Here is a 17,785-nt window from a genome sequence, read left to right as displayed (position 1 = left end):
AATCGCTGAAAGCGCCGAGCACTCTTACACGAAAGCAAATTATATTTACAGCCTTAAAACATAGGAGCATCGCTATATAAAACACGTTTTCTATACAAACATCTTCACTTAAGCTCTCGAACGCTCTAGCTATTGATAGTATTGGAGTGATACATGTAAGTTTAGAAATATGGGATATCAAGACCAGTATATATAAATATAAATATATACTTATACACACACATACCTATGTCAATATATATATATATATATATATATATATATATATATATATATATATATATATATATATATATATATATATATATATATATATATATATATATATATATATATATATATATATATATATACATATATATATATATATATATATATATATATATATATATATATATATATATATATATATATATATATATATATATATATCATTCATTTATAAAGTGTGTTTATGTACCTTTAACATGTTTATGTACTTTTGTCTTTTACAGAACCTTTATTTCGTCGGGGTAAAGGAAGGGGGAATTAAAATCTTGTTCACCCACCGAACCTAGCGCCCTATTTATAATAGCAAAAAACTTACACTGTCGCTACGAAAGGGATGCACATTGATTCTTATACACATGCTGCAGCTAATACGTACATCCCTTTCGTTAAAACCCTACAGCCGTAAAGCAGTGGAATGTAACAATTCACATATTCAAAAGGCAGGTTTTGACGATGTTACTTAGTTTTTCATCTTCTTCCTTTTCATATATATATATAATTTTTTTTGTTTTAATTTGCAGCTTTAGCAAATACCGGAAGAAGAAGCTCTTAAAATAAGAAATAACGTTACGAGATGATTGAATTTATTATCGGTCGTTTCTTGGTTTTCCGCCCCCCTTCGATCCTTTTTAAACGATCACGTGATGTCTTGAGGGGTTGAAGAGAAATTTTGAGCCCAAAAACAAGAGAGAGATTCTCAAACAGATAGATAGAGAGACAAAAGGACGGCAGATAAAAGAAGAAAAAAATAATGCAGCGGGTTCACGGTCGTGGATAAAATTGGATAATACCCAAAATAATAACTTAAAAAAACACACACAATACTTCTACGTGCACGAGACGCTTGTGTCGACCTGCTTTTTCCATAGGTCGAGTTGCTCGTTATTCTTGACCATGTGGATGCTGATCGCTTTCTTGATGTTGCACTGGTTAAACGCTATCCGGCGGTTGAGGAACTCCTTCACGTTGATCCGGTGGATGTTTAGCAGCTGCGCAACGATGCCGGTCGTGTACACATCCTCCAGCTTCAGGTAGGTTTGGCTGAGGGACTTGTCGAACATCTCGCGAATAATATCGGCCGTCAGTAGATACGCTGGTCCTGGGGAATGGAAACGAGATGTGAAATTACATTTGTAACAGCGCGTGCGAAGTAGCGACGAATCCTTACCAGTGGTGAAGGGTGGAAAGACAGGCGGATAGTACTGCTCCGGGCTGACGTAGTATTTGGACTTCTTGTTGCGAATCGGTTTCCACTTCTTCGCTAGGCGACCAAAAATCGTCCGCCGTTGGCTGCTGTGGGCTTCCATAAACTGCAGCAACTTCGGCACGTTGATGAACATGTCATCGTCCGTCTTTAGCAGAAAGGACGCGTTCGGGCAGTGCAGCTTCGTCCATTCGAGCAGCGAGATCGTCTTGAGCGTGAGATTTCGGTAGCTGTCGATGAAATTACCGCGTATCAAATCGCTGTACATGTAGCTTTCCGCAGCCAGCTGATCCTCAATGCGAGCCTCATCCGTCTGCCCCACGATGAAGCCAATCGAGATATCACGCCGGCTACCGTAGTGACCCCACGATTGCCGGATCGCAAGCCGCTGCTCCCGGTGCGTCGGAGCGGACGTCACCAGGATGAGTAACGACACGTCCGTGCCGTTCCGGGGGCACAGATTCGCGACGCACGCTCCGTCGGGAAGGTGCCCTGAATGATATAGATCGCGCGTTTTGATCACCCGCTCGCCATCGGTCTCCGTGGCCGTCGGTTGCGGTGCCGGCGGTTGCGATGAGGAGGATGAAGATGATCCGGACGCGGGTCCCTTGACCGCCGACGGGTTTGGTATTCGCTGAATATTGTCCACCTGCTCTGGGGCAGTTCCCTCTTGCTCTTGCTGCAGCTGTTGCGCGAGCTGTAGCGTTTGGTTCTTTTCCTGCTGCTGCTGTACGCGCTCGAGCGTCTTCGTGAGCATGTTAAAGCTGCAACCCTGCATCACTATCTGGAACATGTTGCATTTTTGCCGCTCGATTGCGGCCGCCGCCGGTCCGATCGCTTTGTCCGCGGCCACCGACGATAGGGTGCGATTTGCCAGCGGGCTAGGATCGTTCTTCCGGTGGTTTGTGTACCGGCGCGGCTCGAAGATGAAGTGCCGGCCATTGAGCGACGAGTAGAACACGATCGTTATTAGGATTACAATTACAAATATTACATGCGACACCTTCAACCCCGGGCAGGGCATTATAGGTTGCTACGGTTGCGGTTGCGACTGTGCGCGTCGAGATCGTGGGCGAGGGAACGGATCCTTGCTTTGGCACTGGGTGTAGAGGTCCTGCGTGCGTTCCAAAACACATCAAGGAAGAATGTATGCTACAACGAAAGGCGATAGATTGCATTAGCTTGGTGATGATGGTTCAAGCAGGAAGAAACATTTTATAATAAAGCATTATTGTAGTGATACAGCTTTGCAATTAATTCTAGCCCAACCAAAACTTTGGCACAAAAATCCCACTCGCAGAAAGAAGGAAATATGATTAAATACGAAAAAAAATTAATGCACAAAATGATTTCATCGTTGGTCGCTTGTCTCATCTGAGGTGATCAAATCAAAATCAACAAAACTGAAGGAGACCCACCGGACAAGGTCGATGGAATTTAAACGCTGTTCTCAAGGCATTGTACCGAATAGAAAGGTCGTTGCGCCTAACCGGGGAGAGGGCAAGCATCCTCAATGCCAAACCTCCGCAACACCAAAAGCGAAACAGACGGGAAAGAACATAACCCTGAGCAGCATATCGATGCTCGCAAGTTCCCTACCGTATCTATGCTCGCGATTGCCCTTACGACTCATCAGGTCCGGTGGAGAAACCGGTTCATCCCTTCCCGTACTTCGTACGTTAGACCTTGACAATTGTGGATAGTTCGCGGACACATTCATCTTCCCGTTTCATTGGAACTTGGGGAGAAGGGAATACCCAGCGGTTGAGCTCATCATCACTATTTCCGCCAATTTTTTTTCCTCCCTACAATCTTGCTGCTAGCCATTGTCTAATGCATGTTTTGGAAAGCAAGCAAAAGCTGCATGCTGGTTATCATGTAATTTAAACGTAGCTGCAATGGCACTGTCGAATGCAGCATTTCCTAATATATAGCTTTGGAAACGAACCCAGCTTTGGTAAGTACAGCACTAGAGAGCACTGCTCGGTGATGGTGGAAAAACAATTTTTGCAGACACGCTGCTCAATTGCCTACCTCACACACTCTTTCGTTGAGGTGGGGAGGAAAGCTTTTTGGCTGCGATGGACAACTCACCTGTCTGAGAAACGCGTTGTAGCAGATTTAAAGGGTCAAAAACCGACGGTCGGATGTGTTGAATGCCGCGTGTTGCTTGGGAATCCCGATCCCGCAGGATGAAAGCAATCACTGCCTGCAACAGAACATGTTCGAGGATGCACAAAAACGTTTGCGGAACGGAAAAAAAAGCGTTAGCGATGGTTGCTCTTCGGTCGTGTTGTCATCGCTTTCGGCCCATAAACCAAGGCAACCAATGGGGTACGTACGTACACAACACACAACCTTTCGTCTGCCTAATGGTGCAAATCGACGGTGAACGGTACCTAACACATTGGTTTCACGCGCGAATTAGCTCGTAGATTACGATTTCGCGTATCTGTTACACGATAGTGCTGCCTAATGCATTTCATTACGCTTTGTTTGGCTAATAATAGTCGCACAAGTTTCTAGCGCAATTCACATCAAACTTGATCGAATACAAAATGTCAGACGATTGCCAACAACAATCCTCCAAGGTGTCACCTAGAGTTGATACGTGTTTTGAAAATTTTGTGCATTAAACTTTGGTTACAATGAAAAAAAAAATTGCTTTTGAAATTTGAATATTGATGTCGAACAGAATGAAAAATAAAAACTGAACCTGTTTTTCCAACGGTACCAGAATTTTGGAAAGAAGTAACAAAGATTAGTCAAAATTAAATGAACCGAAAGAAATTTAAATACCTTCGCGTTGTTTCTAACCATATAACAAGACCGTCTGTTCCATCTTATAGCAAATTTTAATAACGAGTATTTTTTCACTTATTTTAAATAACATTTTTCTTGTATTTTTAACAAATCAAATCTATTTTTTATTAATTTTATTTAGATATAAAAATGCCAGTTTTGAACATGCTGGCAGTTTTAGGAACTGACAGCTCTGTCAAATCGACACGCATTGACAGTTTTTCGTCACACACACATTTTCTTCTGTCGTGCTTGCTTTTTGTGGATTTTCTGAAGGGTGATTGCAGTGGTAGGTTCTTGTTTTTCTCACGAAAGAGAGGTTGCTTTGATGTAATGCTACCGGAACAACAACTATAAGCAGACTTTGCGCTAAGTTTCATTCATTAATTATCCATTTTACACCACAGATCGACTCCAAGCTTCTAAAATCATAACGTCAAAATGGCCGCATGGAGATCAGCTGGATTGAAGTGAGTACTGCGGAATACAGTGTTTGTGCATTATTACATAACCGGCAAATTTCAATGATTTTGTTGAATTTTAGCTACATCAATTACTCCAACATCGCCGCTCGTTTGCTGCGACAGGCCTTGAAGCCAGATCTGCGAGCCCAAGCTTCTCGACGAGACGAATCGCACATCAAATTCACTAAATGGCAGGGCGGCAAGCCAGAAAGTAAGTGGTCATTAGAGTAGGCCGATCGAAGTAACTCTACTATGCGGGTAAAGTGTTAGCGTAATCGTTAAAAGTGGGGTCGGTATCAACCTTAAACAATATTTTTGCTGATTTTTACCAGAATTGCATCAAATTGATTACTTCTGTTCAGTGTCCTTTCATAGTCACATTCTTTTAGTGCTATTAATAGAGGTTTAAATTAAATGTCTAAAAAATAGATATGATTTTGCTTCTATCTATCAATTAGAGAAGCTTCATAAAAGATGAACGGGGTCTATGATAAAATGAATGTTCCTTAAAAAATATACTTCTTTGATTTACGTGAAGAGTAAAAGGGATCAATTGAAATATTTGTGGTTCATTCGAATCCCTTCGAATTGTCGTTCCTTTTTGTTTGGTGCAAATAGATTGCACATGATCAAAACAGATAATTCGTAACAAAAACTTGAATACTTGTTAATTATGGTTTGGTTCTCCTTGAAAAGTAATCGTTTCTTAAACTAGGGAGAAACCGCAAGTAATCCATTGATTTAATGGAAACGTGTTATGCTATATTGGAATTGTATTTTATGCAGCTTTTAAAACTGCGATCACACGAGGAGGCAGTACATGCAATTATTTGTACTCTTGGTGCATTCTATTGTTAAACTAGATAGAATCACGAAAGTTGCATTTTTTTATTTTTTCCGCGGATAAATCGTTTTCTAAACTCTTTTAAATCGTTAGCCTAACATTGTTATAATTGCTATTTTTACAGATGAAAAATAATTTCCCTTAGTGTTTGGTTAGTTTATCGATCGTAAGTTATGGTTTCCAGAGAAGTGTTACCTGTGTGTTTGCATTTGATTGGGATTCAGAATGTGTGGCAATAATCCAATATCCTGACTTTTCGTTTGACTTTTCCCTATTAACCAAGATTTGGATGCATTTTCTTGGCATGCTTGCGTTAATAATGCCGCATTTCCTCAACAGTCTTTTGATATAACTATTTGTTTTCCATTTGCAGAGACCATCGCGGAATAAAATAGAGGAAGGTTCGTCATGGTGTACGTGGAAATCCCACTTTAACGCATTGTACTACTAGCGAACTTAATAAACCATGTGAAATTGCCGAGTTGAAGATCAGGTATTTTGTAGTCAATTGTCTCACGAAAGAAAACATTTACTCGTTCAACGAAGGTGTAAGGTATGATAGCGGATAAGCATTGGGAAAACTACAAAATGATTAACTTAATGCGACAAAAAATCACGTGTTGAATCGCGGTCAGCCTTAACGTGGTGCTTAGTTTGATCATGCTTCGGTAAAGGGTTGTTTAGCTTGAGATAGGGGTTGCATGATCTTGTAAAGCAAGTATACCATACATAAGGCTTCTTATCGTGCTGGTGGCAAGATTACGTCGTTTGTTTTTGTTGTACTATTGATGTCAGCCTCGCAGTGGGGTTATACACCTCCTCTATACCGTTGACAGCTGATATAAAAACAACATTGTTGAATTTAGTTACAAAAAGTCTGACATGAACTCCACTGACACTGACAGTGTGTGCTTAGGATCGTGTAGGCAAAAGTGACGTATAAACAAATCGAGTAAAGTCTCCGGATTCTACGTGCCCGTTGGCGGTATAGCGAATTGGAACCCCCGTCATCCGCGGGGAACGGAAACTCAGGATCCGGAAGGCCCATTCGATGAAGATTTAACCTTCGACCAACAGTGGGCAATAGGACGGACACCATGGTAGAATACACCCGCACAGTCAGCGTGCTGCTGGTGCTGCTGATGTGTGCAACCCCGCTGACGTACGCGCACGGCTGGGGCTCGGAAGACATGGAGCTGTTCGATCTCGTCGAGGAAGTGAACGAAAACTTCTACACCCTCATGAACATCAACCAGACGGCATCACTGGCCGCGATCAAGCGAGCCTTCCGGACGCTGTCGGTTGTGCTGCATCCGGATAAGAACGATGCCGAGGACGCAAACATCCGGTTCCGTAACCTAGTCTCGGTGTACGAGATCCTCAAGGATCCGGTTAAGCGGGAGAAATACGACAAGGTGCTGAAGGAGGGCATGCCGAACTGGAAGTCGGCCCTGTACTACTACCGGCATGTGCGCAAGATGGGCATGGTCGAGAGCGCCACCATTCTGTTCCTCGTAATCACCGTAATGCAGTATTTTGTGGCGTGGGCCGCCTATGTCGAGAAGAAGTACACAGCGGTAAGCAAACGCCACCTTGGGAGACGTTTGGAGAGTTTTGCTAATATTTTTGTTTCGTTGTAGGAGCAAATCGTGGGCAGTAAACTGAAAAAGTTGAACAAGAAAAAGCAGACGAACGTGCAGCTGGAGGAACTGATCAGCGAGATTCCTTTGCCAAGCATAAAAAACACTCTCCCCTGTCAGATCCCGGTGTGGGTGTGGAAATTGGTGACCGGAACACCAGGCGCCATACGGCTCATGTTCGAAATGTACTCGCAGCAGAAAAAGCTGAAGGAAGAAGAGCTGCAAAGGTAGGCACCACCAACTTATGAGTCATGTATGTAATGTAATGCTAACGTACGGCGTGTAATTTTGCAGGGAGCAAGAAGAAATCGAGCTTCAAGCGTCCCTGGAAGAACAGCGTGCAAAGGAGAAGGAAAATCGCACCCTGCGCAAGCGATCGAAAAAGATGCTGGTGCCGGAGAAGACGGATGAAGAGCTGGCCGCATACAGCCAGCGCATCCATAAGCCGGGCCAGGATAACGAAAGTGGAAAAGGCCCATCTACAGCGGTGCCCCAATCGGGTGGTCTGTGGACCGAGGACGATTTAACCGAGCTGGTGCGCTTGGTAAAAAAATACCCAGGTGGCACCAGCAACCGGTGGGAGCTAATCGCAGAACTAATGCAGCGCTGCGTCGAAGAAGTCACCTACATGGCCGCCAAGATGAAGGAATGCGGTTACCGTTTACCACACCAGGTTGACGGTGCGAGCTCACTCGACGCACCAGGGGCTGGTACGGTGGCAGCCTCCGTGGCAAAAGTGAAAACGAAAACACGCGACAATACCTCGAGCGAGGCCGCCAGCAGCACATGGACGCAGCAGCTGCAGCAAGCGCTCGAGGTCGCCATCCAAAAGTATCCCAAATCGGCCAACTACGATCGATGGCAAAAGATCGCAAACAGCGTGCCGGGTAAATCGAAGGAAGAGTGTATCGCGCGGTACAAATATCTCGTAGAGCTTGTAAGGAAGCAGAAGACTGCCGCCTCACCAGCAGCGGAAGACGAGCAGCCAGCTCCCGCGGGACCCGATGGGGACGATCAAACCCAACCCGCTACTTCCGAGGACACGCACAAACCAGACGACGAGCCAGGGGACAACAGCGAACCGGTGGCTGCCGGTGGCAAGAGCCAAGCGAAGAGCAAACGACGCGAGCGCAAGAAAGCGAAAGCATACTACAGCTACTCGGAAGATTCGGACATGTCCAACGAGCCGGAGGAGATTTGATAAGCCGTCCGTCGCACGAACGCACGAAACAACAAAACCATCTGCTTAGCAGTACGGCACGAACGATGGTGGCCAACCTGGATCGGAGTTGTAATGTTTTTCTTCTTCTTTTTGCTCGGAAGTGAGCTTCAAATCATTGTTGGCGTTTTGGGTGGGGAGGCACGTGTTGGTAAAATAAATAAACCTTACGCCAGCTGCGTGGAAATGGGTGGGATTGTTTTCCGCTCATCCTGCATTAACAATAACAAAATACACACACACACACACTCGTGTTCTGCCTTTGCTATTGGGACGGGTAATTCCAAGAGAAGAGGGATCGTGAGAGAAAGAGAGGGAGGAGGGCTTTTTGGGCCCTCAGAACGGACGTGCGAGTTCGTGTTGATTTTATTGTTTATTTTCCACCTTTTCCCTCATGCCGGGAGGGAGTGAAGGGAGGAGGGGTGGAGGGGGCAAAAGATCTTTGGCCTCTCCTACCACACTCGCAGACAACCCCCCACCCCCGCAACGGGTCCGCTAATTAAACGCCTTAATTGCCGGTGCATTGAATCGAAAGACTTCAACAGCCGGTGAAGCAACGAACCCCGACGAACCGATCGCGGAGCTTTTAATGAACGGCACCGGTATGGCAAGCTTATCAAATCCACGTATACTGACGGACGGACCGCGTGACAATCCGGTGTTGAGTTGGCTACCGTGGGGCGGGAGGGGGATGAGGGTGTTCGAGGAGGAAAGGGGAGAAATGGCCACCGGCAGAGCGCGACGGCCGCGCGCAAATCCTCGACCGAGCGCTCCGCCAAAAAGGCACGAAAGAAGAAAGGGGTCCGCTTTCTTTTTTTTCTTTCTCGCTGCTACCTTTCTCTCTCTCGCGGGCGCTCTCTCTCTCTCTCCCTCTCGGACCGGCGCGGCTCGCGGCTCCACCGGAACGGCGCGTATTTTCACTGGCATTCGTACGTTCGCAGTGCGCGGCCTGAGTTGGCGTGCGTTTTTTGACAATCCGTATCGCCTCCCGTGCGCGATGCTGGCTGCTGGATGTTGAAAGTTTTTTGTGTGCCACCTCCCCGTGCGTGCGTGTGTGCGTGTCTGTTTGTGTGTGTGCGCGCGTACGTGAAACCCTAGCTCCTGTTCCGACGGTCCTGTGGCCACGCATTCGAGTGCCACACAGGTGGATTTGGCCACCACCGGCACCCTCCCAGTGCGGCCTCCCACTGGCAGCCCCCTCCCCAGGCCAGGCTCCCCCTCCCCCACTGAGTGGATGTGTGTGGAAAATCGAGCCACTGTGCATCCTCGAGCGGTTCCAGAGGGCGCACGACACGATTAAAACAGGTATAACCGGACCAACCCCCGAGCAGGTGCCGAGATCTCGTGCGGGTGGTAGGGAGGCAGGGAAGAAGAGCAGCCACCGCCCTCCCCTTTGGTGGCGTGGCACCCCCCCTGGTGAGGGGTGGAAATGTGTGCGGTTTGAAAGTTTTGTGCCCCCGAAAAAGGGCAAAAGGGTGGCATCGAAATGGGAGGCAAGAAAAACCGGAACGATCCGGTTCGGGCGGGGGGGGGGGATGCCCTTTTTCTCTCCCACCCCAAGAAAACTGGCAATTCTCTGTTTGTGCGTGTGCGTGCGTGCGTGTGTGCATTTTTTTTGCTAAAAAAAACAACTCAAAATCCAAATCCGGCTCCTGGCATTGTTTTAAGACACACGGTTGAGCTTTTCTGTGGAAGAAAATGTGCGTGGAAAGCAGAGGGAGGTTTGCTGGGAACGAGGGATGTGCTCAGCTTCCGGCCAGCTCCCCTATTTTCGATTCCAACCCTTCCAGAAGCCGGGGTCCATTCGACGGAAGCAGCAACATTCTGGAAATCCGTTCGATCGCGCTGTTGTTGCTGTTATTATTGGTTGCACGTACACCCGTTCTGGCCCGCCACCGCCCGACACCATCCTCTCAACCGTCCGTCCATCAACCGTCCGTGACCGTTGGTTTTTTTTTCTTTTTTTTTTCTAACGCCACCCCCTTTCGTGTAACATACTTTCTCTTCTACGCGCGATTCCAGCAAACGGCTTCGCACAGGCACACACACACAGAGGCTGGTGTGCGCATTCGTGTCCCCTCTTTCCACCCCCCCAGGGAAGGGGTGGGGATCCAGATTTCCCAGATTCTTGTTCCGGATGCTCCACATACGCGGCAGAGCACCTTCTCAAACCTTCTTCGAGTAGATTCGAGATTGAGCAGGGGGAGCTACTCGACTCAGTTGGGCACGGAAGAGGGTGTGGGGTCGAGAAGTGAGGGGTGCGGACAACGGGGAGCCAATCTTCAGTATTCTGCCGTTTTCTTTTAAATTGCAACAAACCAACACGCTCGCTTCGGTGCGTGTTAAAGAAGAAGCCAATGGAGAGAGAGAATAGGAGAGTGAAAAAAGTGTTGTTGTTGGCACCAACATAGGATGGAACGGGGGGGAGGGGGGGATAAAGCAACAGATTGTAGTCATATGTTGAGCCATTAAGGCTCTCTTGCACACACACACAAACACACATGTTTGGAGCTTTCCATTCGCTCCCGCATTCATCTTCCCTCTTTCTTTCATCTCAAATTGGCTGTGTGCTTTTTTCTTCTTTCTCCCTCTCTCTCTCACTCTCTCTCTCTCTCTCTCTCTCTCTTATGTATGCATCTTCTTTCACAGGTGGTTAAACTCACCCCCCTCGAAGAGCTGTCCCGCTTCGCTAAAACCAGCTTTGGAGCAGCAAAGGAGCGAGTGAACCGGAGAGAGGTTGGCAACAACAACAACAAAAAAAGCAAAGAGCAAGAGACCGATAGAGTGAGAGCAAGAGAGAGAGAGAGAGAGTGTGAGAGAGTGAGAAAGAGGAAAGTGACCACGAGGGAGTCCCGGGAGGCGGAGAAGCAGAACGAACCAACAGCCTAGATGGACTCGGACGGTGCAGCAATGACCGCAGCTGAGCAGCAACAGCAACATCAGCAGCAGCAGCAGCAACAGGAGCAGCAACCTCAACAGCAACAGCAACACCAACAGCAGCAACAGCAACAGCAACTAGAAAATCCATTTCTCCCGAAAGCAACGGTATATGCCGTCGGTGCCGTCGACCACGATCTCGAGGCAAAGCACGAAGAGGTTGTTGGTGGTGGAGATGAAGGTGGTAGTGGTGGTGATGGTGGTGCAGCTTGTACAAGGGAAGAGCCTGCGTGCGAGGGGAGCCCAGAGAAGCCCCCACCAGTGGGCCCTGAAAGCGAGCATTCCCACTGCGACTCAACCGAACCCCCGGAAGAAGAGAAGGGGCTGGAGGATGCACCGGGCGAGGGGCCGCAGGTCTTTATAACGGCACATGCCACCAGCGGCGAGGCTCCGGTGGTGGTTGCGATCGACGAAGCGTCAGAAACCGACAACACTCTGGCCACGATCGTCAGCGATCACGGAGTGGCTTCGATCGACGGTGCGCAACCTCAGCAACACCTGCAGCCGCAACAGCAGCAGCAACAGCAGGTCGTGTACGTACGCAGCCCGACCCCGGTCGAAGGAGTCACACCGACGGCGACATCCTCGACGCTTGTCCACTGTGGCACCGGGCCGGAGAGTAACGTCGTGCGGATACAGATTGTGCCGGTGGAGTGCGCGAGTGCGTCATCAGCAACACCGTCCGCAACACCGTCACCGACGTCACAGCTGTCAGCGTTAGAAGATTGCAACAATAACAGCTTAAGTGGTGCGAGTCCTTCCGCGAAGTGTCAAAGTGCACAGGTAACGGTCGTGTCGTTTGGCGGCCCGTGTGATAGTGTGCAGCGCCCCCTAGCGGAAACGCACCGGACTGCAACCGAGCGTGATCCCGTGCTAGTAACGGTGACGTTCGAGGATCGCACTGTTGTTAGTGTACCTGCGTCAGCGCCACCACCGCTGTCAGAATCCACCGCCAACGGCTGTCAGAATTCTCCCACGGTCGAGGAAGAAGCGAACGGTGGAGATATGGTGCAGAAGAAGCTGATTGTACCGAAGGGTGGCGTGGCGTCGGGTTCCACCGATCTCGACGGGTCGGCGTACGTTTACTACATGGCAGCAATGGCAATGGACGGTGGTACACGGCCAGGATCATCGGCGTCGGCGTCGGCGTCGGGCGGCAGTAGTGGTCAGTGTTCGCCAAGTGACATGCTTGACAGCGGTACCTGCAGTGATATCGAGCTCACACCGCCACCATTACCGAAGAAGATGTCACAAATGCTGAAATCGGCGGTGGCGATAAAAACGAACGCCCATCAACCGTCGGCGTCACCGGCACCGGCTGATAACGCGCCGGATACCGTTATCGCCCGGGCGGACCACCAACACCAGCAACACCACGAGTTTCAGCGATTGCAACACCGAGCGAGCGGTCTCGAACCACATCAAACGCTTGTCGGCCTGACATCCGACAGCCCGGACAGTGCCCGGCAGCAGCAACCTCAGCAACCTCAGCAACAACCGCCGCCGCCGCCGACGTCCGGCAGCGCCGTCGGTACCGATAGTGACGGTTCTGAGTCGTGTTTGAGCTGTGATTCGCTGAACTTCGAGCATCTGCCGGGTTTGCAGCGAGCGGTGGAGCTAAACGGCGCTACTATCACCGGTACGGCACCAACACCTAACCCACCGACCGGAACCGGTGCTGGGGAGCAGATCCGACCAAAGCCCCCGGTGTACGTGGCCGGGAAACGGAACGGAGCAGGCGTGTGCACCCTTCCAGACTCGCTGCTGGCCGCCATCCGTGGAAGCCGCCCGAAGGTGTACTGTACGGACGAGGAAGACGCCGACATCGAGGAGGAGGACACACAACACTTCCGGCCGGTGTCGAGCCGTGATGGCAGCTCGGCATCGCTCGAGCTGAGCAACCCAACGGTGACCGCGACGACACGCTCCATTCTGATGGACAAAATCAACAGCCTCGAATCCGGGAACCGGACACATCACCGGGCGTCCATCGATCAACCGGAACCGGATCCAGCAAGCAACTACTACCTCCAGCATCTACACCACCAGCCGCACACGATCAACGATCGCGCGCAGAGCAGCTGTTCGGCGGGTTCCCTCACGACAGACAGCGTGCGCAGCAATCAGTTCGAGAGCGATCGATTCTACAAGTTCCACATCAACGAGCGGGCACGGGTGGACGGTGTAGAACCTGGAAGTAGCTCCCCCGAGACCACGCCGTCGGTGGTGGATGACGATGAGAGCTTCGCTGGGCTGAAGGACCTCAGCAATGGGACGTCCACGATCCGCAGCAACAAGGGTACGGTGCGGGGCGTGAAGAACCGCGTCCGCAACGGGATCGCTACCTTCCTGCAGATGCAGCAGACTGGCCTGAAGGTAAGTCACTCCCTGAGTACGTGTTTTTTTGTTGTTGTGGCATCTTCAAGAAAATCTGCATCACGTCCCGGAAGCGTGATCGTGCCGTGACTGCCCGCGTGCTCTAGCGGGCTTCCTGGTAGGGGTTAGCCCGGCAAAAGGAGGGTCTCTAGTACCTATGTGCGCCTTTCACTGCGTCTTCACACGATTAGCGCAATGCGAAACGGGTTCGCGTTCGCATCCCACGCCACAATGGCTTCTTGGCGCCAATTGGCGATAAGCGCCACCTGTGGGAGTTTTTCTTTTCTTATTGCGGTCTTTTTGCGGGAAACTCCAAAGTGCGCATTGCGCAATTATGTACGCTAATTTCGCACAACGCGCGAGTACACGCATCAATTTTTGTGCAACAATGGGGCGCCCACGGGGAATTCGCCCTGCTCGATCCTTTTTTTGGGGAGCCAGACGGCCCGGCAGCCTGGGAGCGTCGAGGTTGGGCATTGTGAACACTTTTCACTTTCGGTGCGCAACATCTACGCAACCCCCAACATCTACGTGTCGGGTAACACCTTCCACCGAGGTGGCCCGAATGTTCCGGATAGCGCTCTGCTGAGCAAGCAAGTCACCCGCGTCGCGATGGACAGCGAAAGGTGTGCCCGCATTACGTCGAGATGTTAATCAAACAACGCGTCTTGTCTCGTTACCGATTCGGGGCCATCGGACCGCCCGGCATGTGTGAAGGGACCGATCACCGGATCGTTGATCGAGGGTAGCTAGACGAGCCGTTTTTATGTCATCCAACAGCCCATCAGCGCGCGCTTTATCGGGGCCAGTATCCTCATCAATTCCAGTGTCCGCGTCCAAGTGAAAGGACGGACCTCGGGTGGCTCTTTTGGACGGCAGGGTTGCGCTCGTTCGATGCAATTTACCTGCAATGGGGACGCACGCGAACTGGGCCCCACATCGCAGCCTAACGGTGTTTAGGATGTCCGGTTGGGGAAACGCGCGGGCAGAACCGGTTTTTCGGACGTGTCGCGCCCGAAAAACCGGATCTGGACTGGTTTTGCGCTGAGCGCAGCCTTGATCACAACCTGGCGCTGACCCACATTTGGAACGTCCGCGTTCCAATCGGACCGGGTGCAGTACACTTTTCTGGTCGTTGCTACTGGTGGTATGCAAAAAAAAGAAAAGAAAAAAGATATAAAGTAGAACAACCCAGATGTGTGTCACTCGCGCAGTGCAGCTCTGTGACGGTCGGGCTATAGCTCTCATTTCTCGTTTCGCACGTAGAATTACAAAGACAAGGAGGCCGGCAAGGTGGTCGTGTACAGCACGAGCATGGGCATCGTTCGGGAGACGTACACCAAGTGTATGAATGTCAAACAGATCCTGCGCACGCTGCTGGTGAAGTTCGAAGAAAAGGACATCTTCATGAGCAACGAGTACCAGCAGGAAATTAAGGAACGCATGCAGGTGGACACCATCAACATCCCGCAGGTGTTCGTGGATGGCCAACACATTGGGGTAAGCTGGTGGCATCGCATTGATCACAGAAACTAACCTCATTTATGTCTCTCATTGTCTCTTCTCTTCTTTCTCTCTTCCAAGGATGCGGAGTGCATCGAACGGTTGAACGAAAGCGGTGAGCTCCGGAAAATGCTGAAACCCTACAAGGTACGCAATCCTACAAATAGCCGTGTGCGAGACCTCGCTTCTCCAGCTCCAAGTATCCTCCTTTTCTTTTCCTGCTTCCCAACGACAGTGTCTGGAGTCGCCCTACATGTGCAAGATGTGCGGAGGTTACAGGCTGCTGCCATGCCCGTCCTGCGGCGGCTCGAAGAAGTCGATCCACCGGAACCACTTCACCGCCGAATTCATCGCCCTCAAGTGCATGAACTGTGACGAGGTCGGGCTGGTCAAATGTCACAGTTGCTGAGCGCGGGCAACTCGTTCCTAGAATCGGTTCCGGTCCCGATACTGATGGTGGTTAGTTTGCCCGATCCCCCGCTCTGGATCGTGCGTGTATCGCCTTCTCGTCCACCTGTTATCAGTGTTCTTGACATCAGTGTCCTTGAAATGTCCTTGACTACATGACGGTTGGAAGCACTTAGATTAGGGCAAATCAGTGATACTAAAAGGGATTTACTAGTACAGGAAACCCTCCCTAAAGCAAACAAGTCGATCGGGGCGCTTTAGCACCATCCCTTTCCCTTCCTCCTTCGCTTCACGGCCGGCTCTGGAACGATTCATGACGTCACGCATGGTCAGATAGTTTTGGTTAAGATTTGTTTTGTTTTTTTTCATCCATTTTTGTTCCATTTCGTTCCATAATAATTTCGGTTTCGTTTTATGCAGCATTAAGCACATATTTTATTGGACGATATTTTCGGTGCCTGCTTCTCCTCCCTTTACCCTCTACCCTTACTCCCGAATTTGCGGAAGTGAGAAGCCACTTTTTCGCATACCCTTTTTGCTTGAGTTTTCCATCGCTTCCCTGTACTCCAAATACCGAGGTTCAGACCCGGGCTAGGCGTGTTATTGTACATAGAACGTTCATATGCGAGTTAACCCTCTTGAGCAAATGTAATCCTACGTTATGATCTAATAGCGACATTATTATCTTAATAATCTACACGTGTGCATATCGTCGGCGTGCCGCAATACGGAAGCGACGGAGCCGATTAGGGACTAGGGAACCAGAATCGGGTCAGCAGTGGCGGGGTGGTACTATTTCTCGAAAATAATAAAAAAAAAACGTCAAAATATCCAAACGACCAAGGCTATGGTGGATCTTCTTATGTTGCGCCCGGCAATTTATCAATTATCAATTTATCGTTCGGTGTTGGAATTTGGCTGAAGATACCATCAAATCTGACGTCTTCGATTGGTTGACCGTGATTCTAGTTCTTTCTCTCGCTCTCTCGCTACTATGTGGTTACTAGTGATTGTCTTATCACGCCAGGAAGATAAGATACCCAACCGTTCCCGATTATTACGATAAATTACGACCCAACAAGGACGGCGTTTCGATAAGTGTTGACATGTTTACGATGGGTAGAAAAAATGGCTCATTGTGGAAAAAAATAGGAAAACAACCAGGGAAAATTTATGGGGCTCTGTAGCCTTCTGGGAAGTTGGACTCTGGCGCAGATGACGTAGGTTTCAATCTCTCTGAGCCGATCTAAACCGTACGTTAACGTACTTTCTCAATAGTTCTTGTCCCATTTAAATAATTCGTGAAGCATTTAAAATACTAAAGCATATTATATATGGTTGGAAAGAACTGATTCAAAACGTTCCATCAATACCAGAATTTAAAAAACGTTCAGAATTGAAATTGATGAAGATAATAAATAGAGAGTAAAAATGCCAGAAACCGAATCATCACCACCCTCGTAGCAAAAGCCTACAGCCAGTGGTGTTCCTACAAAACGTCTAATTTTGCAACACTGTAGCTCCATTTCAAATGCAAACTTGCTCAACGATCGCTGAAGTGTTTGATTTTGACATAGGTTTTTTGTTTTGCTGGCAAAAACACCAAAACCAACCACATAAAGCACCCAAAAGTGACATTCTACGGTGAACGTCATTTGGCGAAGTGGCAACGATCACTAAGACGAAAGCCGGTAAAGATGACGTGCAATATCGACACGACGGACGCAGACTAAAGAGAAAGGAACTGCGAAATGGTTGAGATTCTTTTCTTCTCAACGCACTCTGATGTGGACATATGTCAGTGGCCTGAAAGGCGTGACGGAATGATACTTTCATACCGTTTGAATTCGCACCACGTTCGTAAGATTGATCGTATATTATTTGAATAGCGAACTGCCTAAGAGTATTCAACGCGACGTTTAGTGACTTCATTTGCATCGATCATGACCCACATTTTAATGCGAACGTCTCACCGCTTTTTGATGTTCTCTCTCGCTCTCTTCATTACCGCTGGATGATCGCCGAGTGGCATTCCCGCTGCGGGTAAATTGCTAGTGGTTTGAATTGCGGCTGGATATCGTTGGGTGCTGCAAACCTGCGGTATCTTTGCGTAGGCGT

At 48.9% G+C, this 17,785-nt stretch overlaps 4 protein-coding genes across 6 annotated transcripts; 3 read left to right on the top strand and 1 right to left on the bottom strand.

Annotated features, from left to right (window-relative positions):
• Positions 1 to 1,000: 1,000 nt before the first annotated feature.
• On the bottom strand, positions 1,001 to 2,498 carry LOC128728870 (beta-1,3-galactosyltransferase 5-like). Its single transcript, XM_053822520.1, has 2 exons — positions 1,439 to 2,498; positions 1,001 to 1,369 (listed from the first exon to the last, which is right to left on the bottom strand). The coding sequence occupies exons 1-2, from the start codon at positions 2,496 to 2,498 to the stop codon at positions 1,098 to 1,100; spliced, it is 1,332 nt and encodes a 443-aa protein (XP_053678495.1). The 3' UTR covers positions 1,001 to 1,097.
• Positions 2,499 to 4,524: 2,026 nt separating this feature from the next.
• On the top strand, positions 4,525 to 6,072 carry LOC128728653 (protein stunted-like). 3 transcript variants are annotated; one of them, XM_053822287.1, is made up of 5 exons: positions 4,525 to 4,565; positions 4,684 to 4,746; positions 4,821 to 4,951; positions 5,709 to 5,750; positions 5,958 to 6,066. In XM_053822287.1, exons 2-4 carry the CDS (start codon positions 4,718 to 4,720, stop codon positions 5,717 to 5,719), a joined length of 171 nt encoding a protein of 56 aa, XP_053678262.1. In that variant the 5' UTR covers positions 4,525 to 4,565; positions 4,684 to 4,717; the 3' UTR covers positions 5,720 to 5,750; positions 5,958 to 6,066. The 3 variants fall into 3 exon arrangements, with proteins under 3 accessions (XP_053678262.1, XP_053678260.1, XP_053678261.1); XM_053822285.1 differs by lacking the exon at positions 5,709 to 5,750 and having other exon boundaries at positions 5,958 to 6,072; XM_053822286.1 differs by lacking the exon at positions 5,709 to 5,750 and having other exon boundaries at positions 4,542 to 4,606; positions 5,958 to 6,072.
• Positions 6,073 to 6,541: 469 nt separating this feature from the next.
• On the top strand, positions 6,542 to 8,614 carry LOC128728722 (uncharacterized protein F54F2.9). The gene is made up of 3 exons (XM_053822363.1): positions 6,542 to 7,161; positions 7,225 to 7,451; positions 7,519 to 8,614. Exons 1-3 carry the CDS (start codon positions 6,682 to 6,684, stop codon positions 8,423 to 8,425), a joined length of 1,614 nt encoding a protein of 537 aa, XP_053678338.1. The 5' UTR covers positions 6,542 to 6,681; the 3' UTR covers positions 8,426 to 8,614.
• Positions 8,615 to 11,332: 2,718 nt separating this feature from the next.
• On the top strand, positions 11,333 to 15,668 carry LOC128728571 (uncharacterized). Its single transcript, XM_053822198.1, has 5 exons — positions 11,333 to 11,345; positions 11,484 to 13,756; positions 15,023 to 15,256; positions 15,341 to 15,406; positions 15,495 to 15,668. Exons 1-5 carry the CDS (start codon positions 11,333 to 11,335, stop codon positions 15,666 to 15,668), a joined length of 2,760 nt encoding a protein of 919 aa, XP_053678173.1.
• The last annotated feature ends 2,117 nt before the right edge of the window (positions 15,669 to 17,785 follow it).

Source organism: Anopheles nili, chromosome X, assembly GCF_943737925.1.
Source record: "Anopheles nili chromosome X, idAnoNiliSN_F5_01, whole genome shotgun sequence".
Classification (NCBI taxonomy): Eukaryota; Metazoa; Arthropoda; class Insecta; order Diptera; family Culicidae; genus Anopheles; species Anopheles nili.
This window is presented reverse-complemented; position numbering and strand designations above follow the sequence as displayed.